Below are 18,064 nucleotides of genomic sequence, written 5' to 3' on the forward strand. Positions count from 1 at the left end.
GTTAGGCTAACCTCTAATTTCTAGTCGTAAGTGTTCCTCTTGCTGTAACCTCCATAGTAACTGGCATTACAGATGTTGCCACCACATCCAACTCATATGAAATGATATTTCTGATATATACTTCACATAACAAAATTATCTCTTTTATAGTTAAACTATTCAATGATTTACTTACTATCATATATAAACATTCTAAAACATTATTATCACCTCAAGAGAAATCCCATTGGTGCAACAATACATGTTGTTTTATAGTTTGTCTTTTTCACTTGCTATATATGGCATGAGCATTTTTCTCACCAAGTTTAGTAATACAAAACACAATGTACAATATCCCATGACCTCATTATTGTTTTCCCAGTCACTCTTTTTACTACATAACATTAAAATACACATTAAGTTGAGTGTGCTCACTCATTATTTTCTACTAGTGAATAGAATGGAGTCCAACTATGTATGTCAGGCTGTTTATGTTTTTATTTTTTGTATTTTGATGTGTTGAGGATAGAACCCAAGGCCTCATGCCTGCTAAAATGAGCACTGTAGGGGCTGGAGAGATGGCTCAGTGGTCTGGAGCGCCTACTTGGAACAAGCTTAGCAAAGCATCAGGGACCGCGGTTCGATCCCCCAGCACCACATGCCAGCCAGCCCCGCCCCCTGGTGGGCTGAGCTGGCCACACACACACACCACACTCTCTCTCTCTCTCTCTCTCTCTCTCTCTCTCTCTCTCTCTCTCTCTCTAATAAATAAATAAATAAATAAAATTTAAAAAAAATGAGCACTGTAACAGGAAGCTGCATCATCAGGCCTGTGCCAGTTTTAAATCATTCAGATAATTAGGGTATTTGAATTTCATATCCCATATTACACAGGTGGGAAAGCAGCAGCAACTCTCATATGTGTCAGTTGTCTATGATTAATCCTAGGCTCTTGCTTTGTTTCGTTTTGTTTTGCTTTGCAGAGCGAGGGGAAGTGTTGAGATAGGGTCTTACTATGTGGTTCAGACTGACTTTGAACTCACCATGTAGTCTAGACTGCCCTTGAACTTACAACAAAGCCTCCCAAGGGTTGGGATGATTGGCATGCACTACCATGCTGGCTATGTTTCTTGTTAATGCCATATTATGGGTATATCTCCGGTTCAAAGATTTGCTAAGACCCTGCCAGTCAGTATCTCATGGTAGCCAGGTTAAACATTGATCAGGAGAAATAGGAACATAATGGTGATGACAGTAATGATAATTAACCCAATATGTGTACAGTATTTGTTCTTTGACAAAAACACTTTATTTTCTCCTGTAATCCTTATAAGCCTTCTATGAAATAAGTAGTATTATCTCAATTTAAAATATGTGGAAGATAGGGCTCTGTGAAATGGTTTCACTTCATTTGGCTCCTCAGCAGGTATATGAACTATATTTTCGTGTTTGTTTACACTATCCTACTTCTAACTGAGATCTCTGGGCCCTTGCACTCTAACTGACAGTCCTACTTGGGAATAGTTATTCTTTTTTGGCTTCTCCCTAGTAGGGTTCCCCCCTGAAAGTTTACCAAACAAATCTGCCTGTGTTCCAAAAGCTGTGTGTAGGATTTTGGCCTGCAATTCAAGCAGCTGCCACCAGATGGAAAGAATGCTCTGTTAAGGAGAATTAAACAAGCATTAACTTGGCAAATATTGGTCAGTGGTCAGAAACTGACATATCCCTGCTTCCAACATAGGTAGTTGGGGATTATGTATATAGATGATGTCCTCTGTCTTCATTGATATTTCTGTGTTCGGTATCTTCTTTGTTAATGAGTTGACACTACTTCTTTCATAATGCTACCTTTTCCCAGGAGAATTTCTAATATACTTTCAACCCTCTTTGTATGAGCTAAAAAGTCTTCCTCACTTTTGGTCATTGCATCTTAGATTGTTTCTCTCCTACTCCTGGAGCACTTCAGACATGTATCTTCTGGCCTTTTGTTCCTCCACTTAATCCTCTTTTTTTAATGCAGCCAAGTTTCAGAAAGTGCTACTTTTCAAATAAGTCCTTAGAAAATTTACTCTCTGTTATCTAAAACTTAATCTCTCTTTTAAGGCACTCTCAGACTAAACATCTTTTATTATGTATGTTTAAAATACATATTGGCTTGCCTTAGTTCCTTCTATTGATACTGTCTATTCCTCCTTGAAACCTTGTTCAACTACTCACTTCTTTATCAGTCAGCCAGCAACTATGTTTTAAATGTGTTACCATGTGCTAAGTTCTATTTTAGGCATTACATATTCACCATGGAGTAACCACCCCTGCAGCATGCAGACCCCATACTCCTGTCAGGAAGTAGCATCACGATCCTACCTCACTCTGCCAACCTCAGAACACTTATTTTTTCATGACGTTCAACTCTAGAAATATTGCCAACAATGTTTTGAACCGTATTAGCACTGATAAATATAATTGAGTATCTCTTATAGATGATGAACTTGCAGGCTCTCACATTTATTCTCTTGCTGGGCAGCAATTCCAAATACATGGACAGGATTTCTCTAGGTGCACCCTCCAGAGTCAGTAGTACATTGATCTCAACATCCTCACTGTGGCAGATACTGATCTGTTGAAGGTGCTTTTGATTTTTCAAAACAGCTCACATCTCCCAGAGCTAAGTCTGATGAATTAACTAAGTGAGACTATGTGACAGAGGAAGGACACTGCCTTTCTGACATTGTTAAAAAATGGACTTCTGCAAGAGATTTCCAAAAAGAAGTCTGGGAACATCCTGAACAGTTGATAGCAGCACTCAGATAAGCTGGGCTTAAAGCCTTTTTGAAGAATAACATGCATTCAATCCTAGTTTTGGAGGTTTTGCCTGCAGATGTATTTAGTATTCTATACGCATAAACTGAGTGGCTTTTAACTGAATTCCTAGCATGCATTTTCATGTTTGTTTTTAGCATTCCTTCCATTACATGATAAGTCCCTTTGGAAAAAGAAATTTGCTCTTTTAGATGTCGCCACAAGTGCCTTGTTTACAATGTAGTAGATGCTCAACAATGTTTATTGTATGAGAAGCCAGCAAATGAAGCCAGTAGTAAAACCAGCAAAACATTAATTGATAACATGTCAATATAACCTGTAAAGCTTTTCTGACTACTGCCATTAGTTGATTTTATCTTTTATCTTTATTAGTACATGTTTGTAGGACATAATGATTACATTCATAACCATGAGTTGGTACATGTGTATAACACATCTCAATTCCTTTTACCTCCCCTTTAACTTTAAAATATACAGTGAAGGCACTATGTCCTTTTATGATGATTTTGCAAATTAATTACAATTTCACATACAAGATCATTAGATGTTCATAGTGGATGAGCTCATTTCTTTCCTGAAAGAACAGCAAGATGTTGTCAAAATAAGTTTGTTGGTGTAAAAGTCTGTCTTAATATGAAGTAGTCATTTGCTTTTCAGTTTCTTTATGTCTCTAGGATAGAGATTTATTACATTATTTTAGAAAGATTTAGAAATGAATGTAGACAGTTGGAGTATAGTTTTCTATTTTAGTTTAGTAAGTTGATCAAGTGAAAATTTTAAACCTTATCTTAATTTTTTTCCAGAACCTTTGTTTCATTTTGCCACAGTTTTTGTACCAGTTCTTCTGTGGATTCTCACAACAGGTTTGTTTCTTAAGTTACTTATTATAATGTAATTTACATTTGTTGTTAATGTAATAGATTAGATACTGGATTACATGAACTAGAGAGAGACACTCAAAGTAAAAGGATTTCTTTTTGGCTTCAGCAGTTGATCTTTTTGGTATGGTTTTGGACAGGTGCAAATATTTTTATCTTTGCATTGTTAAATTTCTTGTTCCTGTATTGGCATGTTTTTAGTATGTGCTAATGGGTTTGCTATAACATTAAAAATATTTTATTTTTTCTTTTTATCAGTGTACAAAAGATGTTTTATTTGTCCTATAATGTTACAGTATTTCTTCAAATAAAAGCTAATACTCTTATAAATTCTCTGGTTGATTTTATAGAAGTAAAGAATATGCTATATATTAATCGAACACATAGACACATAAATTCTGGGATGGGAAGGCACATTTAACAACTGACATGGATTTTACATTGCTTGTTGTGGAATTATAACTAAGTACAGGAACTATGATGTTAAGTGTCTCAGAAATTTGGTAGTTAATATGAGCAGTTCAGTGATTTTTGCCTAACTGGGTTACCATACTGTCGTAAGTATTAGAAACTGAGTATCTAAATTTCAAAGGCATTGTTTTTCTTATTTCTTTTATGATAGAAAATGATGTTTTTCTTATTCCTTGACAGTGTGAAGAAAATACATTCTTCTCAATGGGAAATTACTGGTCACTTTCTCTTGAACTTGCCTCTTTGACATTTACCGTGCTATGTTATCCATTATTGCCATGTTGTTAGCTCAGTAGTGCCAGTTAAGCAGATCATGTCATGAATTCAGGGTCTTCCAGTTCTCGGAAGTACCAGCCTTCTTATATTTAAAATCAATATTAGTAGCTGGGCATACTCCTATAATTCCAGCACTCCAAAGGCTGAGGCAGGATGATCATTGTGAGTTCAAGACCATCCTGGGTGACATAGTGAGTTCAAGTTCAGCCTGAACTCCATAGTGAGCCACAGTGGCCATGCAGAGTCAGATGAGGAAGAGCAGAGAGGGTGTCTGCACGCTGGAGACCAAAGGATTCGGTAGAAAGTATGACACTCACTGCAGTATCCAGTGCAAGTCCATATCAGGAGATCAGTGGTTCTGTGATGGAAGCTGAAGTGTCTGCTATGGAAGACCACCGGGAGTATGCTTACAGTTGATCAAACTAGGCTTATTCCTCAGATCGGAGGAATAACACACCAGAGGAACTATAGAGCCTCTCAGGAACAGGGTGTTAGAAATGACATCATATGAGATTTGAACTTGTGAAATATTAACCAGAAATATCTGAAATATTAGCCAAAAACAACTAAAATGTTAACTGAAAGAAAATTATAAAACAGGCTGTCTACTGTCTATATTTTACTTCTCCAGAGGCTCCTGGCTTATACTTATTTGATCTCTATTGAAATACCTACTGAATAGCTGATTGTCTAGGAACTGAAAAACCTTTAAAAATGTTATTAATGTCTACTAGAAATAGAGCTTACAGCATCTAAACATTAAGAGTGAGATGTTATTAAAGTGAAAGGTTTATCTAGATTTCTTTTTCATAGTCATCAGGTAAAAATAGTTATATATACAGTTTTCTTTCCTATTGTAAAAAGCATGAAGACACCTAGTGTTTAGTGGTTTTTCCAGGTGCAAAAATGTTGTAGATAGTGATTATACTACATTTCTTTCCTCTGTTTGTCATTTCAGCCACTGTATGATGCTGCTTATCTTACAATGTATAATATCTGCTTCACATCCTTGCCCATCTTGGCCTATAGTCTACTGGAACAGCACATTCACATTGACACTCTGACCTCAGACCCTCGTTTGTATATGTAAGTTGAACATATAAGTAAAAGTCCCTCATACTTTGTAATTTGGGCGTTTACTTCCATTTACAGGTGGGAAGGATACAGAACTGCTTACCTGGCTTGATGTGGTTCTTTTTTTTTTGGCAGAACCGGGGGTTGAACTCAGGGCACTTATTCTACTGAGCCATCTGATGTGGTTCTATTCTTAGTTTTTAGCTACTAAAAACAGATCATTCGATAGGAAAATGGTGAACTTTCTATGTGTGAGTCCTGTACTTGGATAGATATGAGATATTTAATTCAGAATCACTAATTTCTGCAATATGAACCTACCTTATACTGTTCTGGTGTCTTATAGGAAGATACCATATTGGACTACCCACTCCTCAAAAAATACACATACAAAGAATTTTGGCAGGGATTCTTACCTATAATAGATTGACAAGGTTATATTAACCTCTTGTAAATGGCATTAGTTACAGTTAGAAACATTAGTTGCCCCTTTTGTTAACACTATCCTAAAACTGTTTTGTTGAACAGTTAGCTCATCAATACATTATATTCATTTTGTTAGTTGAAAATAGATCCTTTTTTAATGGATGATACAGTTGGCACTAACCCCAATTCCTTAACTTATGATTTAATTGGATTCTTAGAAGTTAAGCCTACAGCTAAGGATAAATCATAAGCATTGCTAAATAATAGGTAGAAAGTGCAATACAGAGGTTTTGGTTGTTTATTTGTATGAAATGAGAGTGTAGGGCTGGCGAGATAGCTCAGTGGACTAAGTGCCTGCTTTGGCAAGTGCAGGGATGGGGGTTCAATCCCCAGCACCACATGCCATGCTGGCCCTGCCTCTGGGCACACTGAGCTGGCCACTGAGACTGGGCGTGATGATGCATGCCTGTAATCCCAGCCCTGAGGAGGCTGAAAACAGGATCCTAGGAATCTGAGCTGTGTAGTTAGAGCCTGTACCAAGTGTATAAATAAAAGAAATGAAAGTATACAGTATGACTTATAAAATTTACATCTAGCAATTTTTGTTTTATACATATTTATTATTTACCATAATTTAAAATGTATTAAGGAAAATTTCAAGCATACACAAAAGTATAGACAACATATGTTTGTATATACAAAACATAAAACTATATAATTTACTTATATTATGTGATGTTTCTTATATTATCTGTACTCACCGTCCTTTGCAATAGCATCTTGCTCCTATCCACCTATAACTTATTATCCACTGACTTTCCCCCATCCCTCCCATCTCCTAATCTCCCAGCCTATGGTAACTACCATGTTACTTTCCACTTCTGCTAAGATGCACATTGTTTGGGTTCTACATATGAGTGAGATCACGTGATACTTGTCTTTCTGTACCTGGTTTTTTTTTTTTTTTTTTCATTTAACAACATGATACCTTCCAATTTCATTCATTTTGCTGCAAATGGGAGTATTTCATTCTTTTTATGTCTGAATAGTAGTCCACAGTGTATATGTACCTACCATATTTTGGTTATTCTTTCATCTATTGATAGACACATGGTTTGATACCATATCTTCGCAATTGTAAGGACTACTGCATTCAGTAGGAAGTGGAAATGTCTCCTTACCATACTGATTTCCTTTCCTTTGGATGTATCCCTGCTAGTGGATTGATGAATAACGCAGTAGTTCTATTTTAGTATTTTGAAGGAACTCTGTACTGTTTTTCTTTTTCTTTTTTTTTTTTTTTTCAGCCGAACTAGGGATTGAACTCAGGCCCTTGAGGTTTCTGGGGAAACACTGTCTTTCATAGTGACCTTACTGACATACATTCCTACCAGCAGTGTACAGGAATGCATTTCTTTTTCCCACATTCTTCCTAGTACTTGTTATTTTTGTCTGTATCTGGGAGTAGCCTTTCTTGCTGGAGGGGATACCTCATTGTGATTTGGGTTTGGCTTTCACTCCTTCTTTGGTGATGGCAAACACTTTTGTGTATACCTGTCAGCTATTTCTCTTGTTTTACGAATTGCCTATTAAAGTCTACTTAGGTTTTTTTAATTGAGTTATTTATTGTTTTGCTATTTCTGGAATTCCTAATATATTCTTCATATGAAGCCCTTGTCGGATTTATAGTTTACAAATATTTCCACCCAAATTATACGTTGTCTGTACACTCTGTTGGTTTTCATTGCTGTGCAGAACTTTTTACTTACATATAATCTCATTCATCTAGTTTTTTTTTTTTCTGCTCTTTTGGAATCTTGTCCAAACAATCCTTGACCATTCTAATGTCCTAAAGCATTTCACCTATGGAAAACCTTGTTTATAAAATGAACTTCCCTGAACTTACCACTCAGCTTCAAGAACTGTCAATTCATCAACAAACCTGTTCCATTAGTAACTCATTTACTCTATCACAGGTTTATTTTTAAGCACATATCAAAACTGTATAAAATAGTTATTTAAGTATATATTGCTTAATGTGTTTCATTTATTTAAGGGACTTAAAGGAGTACCCAGCTCATAGAACCTCAATGCCCCATAGATGATTATTATTATTTATTCTTCATTTAGCTAAAAGGTAGGAATTAACCAGTTGCATCAACCAAAATGAACCTATGCCTAACTTTACGATAAAAAATTCATTGTTCTTAAGTTTCTCTCTTTATTTATATGGACATCTTGCTTGTTTTGTGTTGGGCTTCCAAATTAAAAATAAAAATTGCTTGGCCCTACTCCCAAAACTTATAGATTTAATGAAATTCCAATCAAAATATCATTAGCATACCTCATCAGTCTAGAGAAAGCATTCCTAAAATTTATCTTGAACCAGAAGAGACCTAGAATAGCAAAGATGATCCTGGGCAGCAAGGGCAGGGCACAGGTCATTACAGTCCCTGACCTGAAATTATACTACAAAGCTAATGTGATAAAATCAGTATGGTACTGGCAAAAAAACCCAGACCTGAGGCTCAGTGGTACAGATTAGAAGATGCAGATACAGCTACAAAGATTCTCAGCCACCTTATCTTTGACAAAGTTACCAAAAATGTTCACTGGAAGAAATATAGACTTTTTAATAAATGGTGCTGTAAAAACTGGCTTTCTACATGCTAAGGACTAAAACTAGACACATGTCTATTACCATGCACTAAAATCAAATTGGAGAAAAGATTAAAAATATTAAAGAGAGAAATACTACATCTATAAAAGAAAGTAGGTGGAAATCTTGAAGATATAGGTTTAGGCAGAGAGTTTTTGAACAAAAACTCAAACTGAATGGGGAATACTTCAAAGAATCAACAACTGATATCTCATTGAAAAGCTTTTGCACATATTCTAAAATTTAAATCTCTATAGAACGTGAAAAAAAGAATTACACATTTTTATATAGAAATTTAGAAATCAAACCATATACAACATTGTAGCAGAACATCCTATGACTTTCTTTTTTCTTTTCTCTTGATTTCTTTTATTGCCTTTTTAAAAAATTACTTTAGTTAACTGAAAATAAAATTTTGCACAAATATTACTTAGACAAGATATCATGTCTTCATCTTGTCCTCTGAATAACTACTATGAAAACAACAATATGCAATGTATTAATTACTATAATAATCCTACTAACCTGTTTTGAAACTGTTTCATCACTATTCTATCTTTTTGTCATTAAAATGAATAAAAATTTTTTTAAAAAAGTATGTATTGCTTAAAGGGCCAGTCAGTGTTCAAATTTCTCCCATTCACTCATTTTCAAATTTTTAAAATTTAATTAGTACATATTTGTAGTACATAATGATTGTATTCATTATGGGATTGAGACATATACCCAGCATGTCTTGATTTTTTTCTTATTTCCCCCTTCACATCCTGCTTCTTTGAATCAGGACCCAAGTTAAGATCGAAGTTCTAAGTGTCCTGCCAATTTGTTTTTTTTTTTTTATCTTTTTATGTGATATTTATTTGCTTATCACAGAATTATAGAAGTAGGATTGATATTAAGAAAAAAATTAAGACATGGCTCTATTATCCAACACAAAATAAACATATTTGATACCAAAATTCTTTAAGAGATATATGCAAAGATACTACAGTATAGAGGAAAAAAACATGGAATTTGACATATACTAGAATTGGATTCTGGTTTGACAATTATTTTTTTTCAAAGTTTTATTGACAAACAGATAGCAATGAGACAGTTTCAAATCAAATCGGAAGGACAGTTTCAACAAATAACACACTGCACATATTCTTCTTAGTGGTTAATTGCTGTACAAGATGCGGACTTGTGATCCTATTCACAAACACCATTAGAACAAATCATTCCATTCATTAAGAGAATGCAACTATATATCTATCCCAACCTCTTTGAATTGTCCTGCCAATTTGATTTGAAACTGTCTCATTGCTGTTTATTTCTCAATAAAATTATGGAAAAAGAAAAGATCGAAGTTCTATCTATGCATGGCAGTTGGTTAATACACTTCGTGAGTCCCTCTGAATCTATAGGTCATCCTTACAATTTATTTGTTGACAAAATATGTTCACTTATATTGTTAAGTTTTCCCCAGAGTTTACTGATTAGCTTCTCATAGAATTGCTTTCTGCTTCTTGCATTTTTTGTTAAGTAGTTAATCAGACCTAAAAGAGAATCATAGAATCCTTGTTAGAAGTCTTATGGAACTCATGTGCCAAACCTTTTTTGAAAAGAGAAATTAGGACCTAGAAATGACTTACCAAAGGATACAGACTATAACTGGAGGCAAAATGTAGATCAGAATTCAGTTCTCCCAGCCAGGTCTAATGGCACATGCCTATAATCCCCACATTCTTGGAGCCAAACCCAGTCTGTGTTCCTGTCTAAAACAAACAAACAAAGCAAGTTGGGATATACTTAAGTGGGAAGACCCTTCGTTTAATCCCCCGTACACCCCTCCCTGCACACACAATTAGTCTTGATGACCAGCCCTGTGTTCCACGCCACACCCCAGTTGTTTTCAAACATTGTTTTAACAGCAGCTGTCTTCAGATAATCACTAGAAGTAAGATTCAGTACTGTACCTACTGTAAATTGAAGGGGGGCTTGAGGTATCCCTGCTCTTCAGTTCCATCTGAGTTCAGATCCTGTCTTTGTCACTTCTTGCTTTCTTGACTGGGATGTTCATCTTTTTAATTTTCAGTAAAATATGGGCAACAATAGCATCCAGTAACACCACTTTGGTGAGTTTAAATGAGTCATTAACGAACAATGTTAACTGAATTAGAGAAATGAAAAAATGAATGAAGACAACATAAGGATTGGACCACATTACCTATAAGCAAGCCAGGAGAGTATTAAGAGCAGACAGAACAGGATACATGGGGCTGTTGTCCCAGGGGAATGAGGAGCAAGGAAATGCAGGAAGCACACACCAGGTGCTCCTTAGAGAAGGCTAGAAGGTGAGAAACTGGGCAGCCAACTTGAAGGAACATTGTCAGTTCTATCCTCTTCCCTGGCTTCTTTCTCTTTTCACTCTTAAGCAGCTTCCTGCAAATTGCTTTAAACCTATGCTGTATGGTAGCTAAATGTTATTCAAATCCCTACCTCCACATACTTTCCAGGCTATGCTGAACATTTTTATAAATTTAGAAGTTTGAAAATTTGAAAACAAAACCTGTTGGGTATAATGGTTTCCAGGAAGTTTTAGTTACTACACTGTAGTTGTATGTCATGAATTATTGAACAATTTGGTGTAGAGTATATGTGCCACATTTGAGGCAAAATAAAGCCCATGTTGCATATGTATTGCCCAGCCAAAGTGCAGGTTTCTTCCTAATCTTGTAAGTATTTAATGCCTTCTTTGATCAGACAGCCTGTCACTATGCTGTAGATTGCTGTGTTACTCTAAAGCTCCTTTGTAAACCCGAAGCTCTAGTCTGTCTGCATGTGACTGTCTCTGTAGTGTATCACTTAATTTTAGCAGTGGCATTGTACAGCATGTTACAGACTCACCTTTGGGGGTTGATTGCCTCAGGCATTTCCAAATACATTGACATGAAGCAAGACATAAAAAATTTAAAATAAAATATACAAACAGTTATAATTAATGTCTTCTACAATTTGAAAAGGCAAAAGAAGGGATCTGGTATACTTGCAGTCTGTCATTACATGGAAATGCTCAAGCCTATGCTGCTGGTCAGTCTTTTCCCAGATTGTCATTTTCATTCATGTTTTTCTTCATGTTGATGCATCTGTTCTGAGTTTTCAACAGCTTCTTCATTCATCTGAGTGCATCTAAAACCCTGCTTTATAATCCAACATTCTATGATATCCCTGCCATGTTTGCACTTTAGTAGTCCTTCCTATGATTTGTAAAGACAGGAACCTGTTCCTGCAAATAGATGAAAAGCCAAACTGTCTATCTGGAAGTTGCTGGGCACTCCTTGCAAGGATCTTTAGGGAGGTGCCTTTCTTTCTGTTGCCTTGGAAACATGGCTTACTGTCTGTTGGAAGAGCTTGTTTGTGGATGGCAGCCATCTCTTTCTCTTGCCATTTTTCTAGGACAAAACAGTGTCCTCATAATTTAGATTCCTGCTTGTACCTGGAAATCCTAGTAGATAAAAATTACATAATTGCCATATTTTCAGAAACTTCACAGTACTCAATACCAACTGGACTGAAATCAAAATCCATTGTATTCTCATTATAAAGGTGCTAGGACAGCCCAATTACATTTACAGTAGTGTTAGCAACAGGTGTATTAGTTAAGTGATTTGATAAATATCTTTTGATAACTATTCAGAGAAATTTCAAATAGAAACTAAGAGAAATACATAAACCCATCTTTCTGCAGCTCCATTTTATTAGAATTGGCAGTTTATTTCAGATTCTGACTTGGCCTAAAAATATTGTGCTGTTTTTGAATAGATTTAATCTATCCACCTGCTATTTATCACAATATCATTGTACAATTCTAAATATGATTTTTATTTAATGGAAAGCTATAAAGTACTTATTGTGACCTAAGAAAGATTAAATTTCCAATAACACATGATTAATTTTGATGTATTTATGGGTTTTAGCGGTTTCTTTTGTTATTTATTTCCAGTTATGTTGTGCTGTTGTCAGATAATATCCATGGGATAATTTCTGTTTTCTTGTATAGATTTAAGCATGACCTATGAACTAGTATGTGGTTTATTTTAGAAAATGTCCCGTGTACAGCTGAAAAAAAATGTGTATTCAGCTGTGGTTGGCAGGAACACTTTGTATGTGTCCACTAAGTCCATTTGTTCCAAGTTCTGGTTCAATTCTGCTACTTCTTTGCTAATGTTTTGTCTGGTTGACCTATCTTTTGGGAATAAGGGGGTGTTAAGGTCTCCTGTTAAGATTGTGATACTGAATATTAGATTTTTCATGTCCATTAAGATTTGTCTTATATACTTGGGTGCTCCTGTGTTTGGTGCATACATATTTATGACTGTTATCTCTTCCTCTTGTATTTTTCCCCAACCAGTATTTAGTGGCCTTCTTCATTTCGCTTGATCATTGTTGGTTTGAAGTTGAGACTGTCTGAGAACAGAATTGCTACCCCTGCTTTTCTCTGAGGTGCTGGGGCATGTAGTATTGTTTTTCATCCTTTGACTTTCAGCCTGTGAATTTCTTTATGAGTTAAGTGTGTTTCTTATATACAGCATATTGTTGGATTTTGCTTCCTAATCCACCGTGTCAGTCTATTTCTTTTAAATAGTGAATTGAGTCCATTTACATTGATGGTTATAATTGAGATGTGTTGCCTTATGATTGATGTGTTATGTACCTGCTGTTGTAAACCCCTTTATCTCCTGTGTTTGTTTGCCCTATGTTGTGGGTCCTTTCCATTCTTATTCATGGAGTTGTGGTCATTTTGATCCCTCTCTAGAATATCTTTTAGTAGTCTGTGTAGGGTTGGCTTTTTTGTCATGAAATTCTTTAGCTGTTGTTTTTCATGGAAGTATTTCACTTCTCCATCAAACTTGAAAGAGAGTTTTGCAGGGTATAGCAGTCTGAGCTGGAATTTGTTTTCTTGGAGGACTTGAAGTACTTTGCTCTATGCTCTTCCTGACTTGATGGTTTATGAAGAGAAATCTACCATTATTTTGATGGGTTTTCTTTTAAATGTGATGTTTCTTTTCTCTAGCGGCTTTTAGTATATTGTTCTTGTGCTGGATTTCTGGGATCCTGATTATTATATATCTGGGTATATTTTTAATTGCATTGGTGTTATTTCAAGTTCCATATGCTTCGGTTTCCTGAATGTCAGATTGTTTCCCCATATTTGGGGAGTTTTCTGCTATTACTTTTGCCCATATTATTTTTATCTTTTCTAGTGACTCTCATTGATGCATATTAGTCTTATGCTGTTCATCTTAGCATCGTCGTGCAGATGTTGAATTATTTTTTCCTGCATCCTGGTTGTTTTAAAAGATATTTTCTTACCTTTTCACTGCTGCAACAGTGTCTTCAAGATCTGAAATGATATCTTCACTTTCATTCAAATGGTTTTACCAGCTTGGAATAGAGGTTTTAATTTCTTGTATATCTCTCTGACTCTACTTCATTCATTCTATTTCTTTCCTATATTGCTCATACAAGGATTCTATCATCTTACTATTCTCTATTTTTTTATCATTGTCTTTTAAGAAGCACTTAGTAATTCTTTTTTCCCATAATTTTATTGATAAACAAATAGCAATGAGACAGTTTCAAATCAAATTGGTAGGACATTTGCAATAATTAACATATTGCATACTCTCTTCCCAGTGGTTATTTGCTGTACAAGATGCGGACATGATATCCTACTTTTAAACTCTATTAGAACAAATCCCTCTATTCATTAAGAGAATGTAACTATATATGAATCCTAACCATTTGGAATACACAGATAAAACATGGACATTCATCTGTATCCCCTTTTTTTTTGTTTAGTTCTGTTATTTGAATATTATAGGTGTGTTGACTCAGCAAAATATTCTAAAAGAGTTCAGTAGTCCATAATAGTATTGGGTCTTCCGCTTGACTGGCAATGTCAGAAATTGTTGACCTGAGTCCCCTACAGCTCAACGTAACAGCATGGCTTTACTTCTTATACTTCATTTTTATACTTTTCTGCTGGATGGTTAAGACCAAGGTAAAGCAGGACTTATGCAACAAGAGTTGTAGCTTTTGGGTCTGAGAAGGTCAGTGAAATGCCCTCAGGATTTGTCATGAGATCCTGTACCTCAGATTGTAGATCCTTTGTCAGTGTCAGCCATGTGGATGAGTCACGGCCAATGCTTGGCCAATGTGCTCTCTGTGAAATCCTGCGAGAATGTTTTCTCTCTGTGTGACTCTCCTTAGGCATACTCTACATCATCGATCACTTTTCTCTTTGGCCCCATAATCTCCTTGATAAGAAAATTTGGGACACTACTGAGTTACATGACGTTTCAGTACTAGTTCTCATATGTCCTGAGTCTTAATTGACCTTGGAAGGCTAGGGCCAAATGTTGACTTTCCTTGTAGTCCTCCTTTTTCTCTAATTTTGGTCTGCAAACTTAGGTTGTTAACCCTCCAGAAGAAAGCTTATTATTAACCTGTAATATATGCAGATTGGTCCTCGCTATTTGTGTGAATATCAAACATCTTAGGCATAACATGGAACAGGTATTTTTCATCAAAGATTGATATGTGGAACTTTAGGTCCCTACAGAATAGGATGAAAAAACATTTAAAAATTAGAATATATTTTAAAAATAGGCAAAAAGAATTATATAATTCTTATGTTTACACATAATTCCAAAAATCTAACCATATACAACCTTGAAGCAGGACAGTCCCACAACATCCCTTTTCCTGTCTCCGACTTTCATTCACCACCGCTTTCTTTTTGAACAATCATCTACCTGAGAGACAGCACAGCAGCAACTGACATGTCATGATTCTTTCATTATAGTTATTTCTTTTTTTACTTTAGAGATCATTTCTGACCCAATTTCCTCTATACATTTCTGCAGTTGTTTCTTTACTTCAGATGCTATTAATTCAGATATTTCAAGTGTGTGATTTCCAATTTCTTCTATGCTAGTGTCTCCTGCATTTCTTCTGTGTGGGCTCGGGGCCTGAGAATGCATTTTGCTCCTTCTCTTTGTCATTTTGTATAGCACTGTCCTCTGACCTTTGGTGTAGCACTTTGTTGAAGTTATTACTTTAGCACATACTGAATTCTTACCCAAGAGAGATTATGTGGTTAATGCAGTTAACAGTTTTGTATTTACAGAACTACAATTAGGAACACTAATAATGGGTAGTGATATTTAGCAGCTGACAAACTTTTGTAACTAATGCGTTTGTATTTTAGACCATAAGGACAAACATTATGTCTGTGTAGCTAAGCAGATATTAAGTTGAATAATATTTCTATTTAAATTAGTTCCCCTAAGTTCTGTCTGATCACCTCTGCTTGATGTACATGGGGTCTTCCATGGAGACTGGTTCACCCTGGTTACCTGTTGTCCCACGTCTCGAGAGATGATGCTTTCATAGATCTGGGTCTAGCAAAGTGTCTCAGCTTACCATGTCCAGATCTACCATGTCTGAACTCGTCCTGATGTTTCTGGTCTGGCTGCTGTGCTCAGTTTCTTTCTGCTGAGGCCCGTGGAAGTGAACCCACTGTACCCCTCTGGCAAGACGTTTAGCTCCTGGATTAGCTGAGTGGGTCTCATCCCTTGCCTCTCTGCAGGGAGTTCTGGTGCAGCGTTCCACACCAGGCCTGTCTGATGGGGGAGGTTCAGGCAAGTGTGCGGATGGTCCTACACATATGCCAAGCCTGGGATGTGGCTGGAAAAGGATCTGGGGAACAGCGAGCAGGAGGAAGGTCCCACACATGTGCCATGCCTGGGCTCTGGCTGGAAAGGTCCAATAACACGTGATAAAAGAAATATTTTAAAAATAGTAGCTGGAAATCTTGATAGTACACTTGAGAACCTGTGCTTTGAAGTAAGTTTAACATAGGACTTGTAGTAGCTGTCTCACTGAGTAAACTTTGTTGTGATGGTATGCTAGTGGTTCCCCACTCTACTGTGCATGGGAATACCTTGGAGTACTTTAAAAATACCATGGTACTCAGATTATACCTCATGCCACTTAAGTCAGAATGAGAATGAGAGCCAGTCATCAGTAATTTTAGTTGGCATATAATGTTATAGTATTGTAATTCAGTATACATATATAGCATTTGATAATTAAGTGAGTATAATCAGCATTCCATCATAGTGTACTAGAAATCTTTAAACTTCTGTGGATATTTTGACATATCTAATTAAGTGTTGTAGACAGTGGTTACTGTACTGCACTATAGGACATTAGAACTACTATTCCCTACTTCTTACTGTATTTTGGTGCCCATTATCTATCTGCACTCTCATTCCTCTCCATTTCTTCTTAGCTTCTAGCGACCTCTCTTCTACTCTGTGTTTCTTTCTTTTTCTTTTTGTATTTTACGGAAGGGTCTACAGGGTGTTCAGGGTCTTACTACTAGATCGGTCTCATAGTGATCCACCTATTTACAGCCTCCCAAGAGCTGGGATTACAGGTGTGCACCACCACGCCCAGTCTCTGTCGCTGTCTCAGCACGCCCCTGGGGTGGAGTCAGCATGGCAGGCCCGGGGATCAAACTGCCAGCCCCTGCACCTGCTTGCAGGGACTTTAATCGACTGAGCTATTTGGCTGGCCCTACTCTGTTTCTGTATGACCAAATTTTTAGCTTTCCTATGTAAGGAAGAACATAATGAGATAGTTGACTTTCAGGCATTATTAGACTATGGATCCTCAGAATACTCTGATTTGCATTGAAGTTTTGGATCCCATTATGTGGCATAATTTTAACAAACTGGTAAATTTTTTTAAATCACTCTGAAAGACACATTGCCATTAGTCCCCTTAAGTAGCCCCCTTTACTCGAATACACATCTCATCCTTGTTACTTTTGTAAGTGGTTTTGAAAGTCTTCTTTTGTGAGTGTCTTTAGTTACACTGCTCTGGCTGCTTCAGTGACCTGAATCAATTCTAAATATTTATCTTTCATGGTCATTTTGACTTGGAGGAAGAGCCAGAAGTTGCACAGTGCCAGATCTGGTGAAAAAGGTAGACAAAGTCATGCCATGTTTTTATCAGCTTGTGTTTGGGTTGGATGACACTCAACGGTGGTATTCACTGTACATTTTGATCCATTCAAACATTACATCCTTGTAAGGCAACTTGTTGTTTGTTAACAAGAATAATAGTACCCATCTTTTAATTTTTATGTGGATGCAAATTGCTGAACAACCAGTTCCTAGTATATAGTATGTAATCACCAAGGGAAAGTCCGTTATTAATGGTGTTATTGTTGTGAGCACCCAAATTTTTAGAAGCATTTTGACAGTTCACTCAAATATCTCAGTCAGGAGGTGAGTACGTGAAGGTCAGCTTTCAACACGATCTGGCCCTTTACGAGAAACCTTTCAGTTAATGAGAGGTAGCTCCTACATTATAAGAGATCAAAACCATGCCCACCTTTGGTATTTCACTATACCTTTAAATGAAC

General features: G+C 36.3%; 1 protein-coding gene across 5 annotated transcripts in view; it reads left to right on the forward strand.

Annotated features, from left to right (window-relative positions):
* The window catches only part of Atp11c (ATPase phospholipid transporting 11C), a 254,981-nt gene that overhangs the window by 214,716 nt on the left and 22,201 nt on the right, over positions 1-18,064 (forward strand). For all 5 annotated transcript variants that reach the window (XM_023699077.1, XM_023699078.1, XM_023699075.1 and 2 more), the window contains exons 24-25: positions 3,603-3,662; positions 5,383-5,510. In XM_023699077.1, the coding sequence (XP_023554845.1) occupies positions 3,603-3,662; positions 5,383-5,510 (188 nt within the window). The remainder of the gene's footprint in view (positions 1-3,602; positions 3,663-5,382; positions 5,511-18,064) is intronic.

The sequence above is a fragment of the Octodon degus genome, unplaced genomic scaffold, assembly GCF_000260255.1.
Source record: "Octodon degus isolate 3935 unplaced genomic scaffold, OctDeg1.0 scaffold00110, whole genome shotgun sequence".
Taxonomy (NCBI): domain Eukaryota; kingdom Metazoa; phylum Chordata; class Mammalia; order Rodentia; family Octodontidae; genus Octodon; species Octodon degus.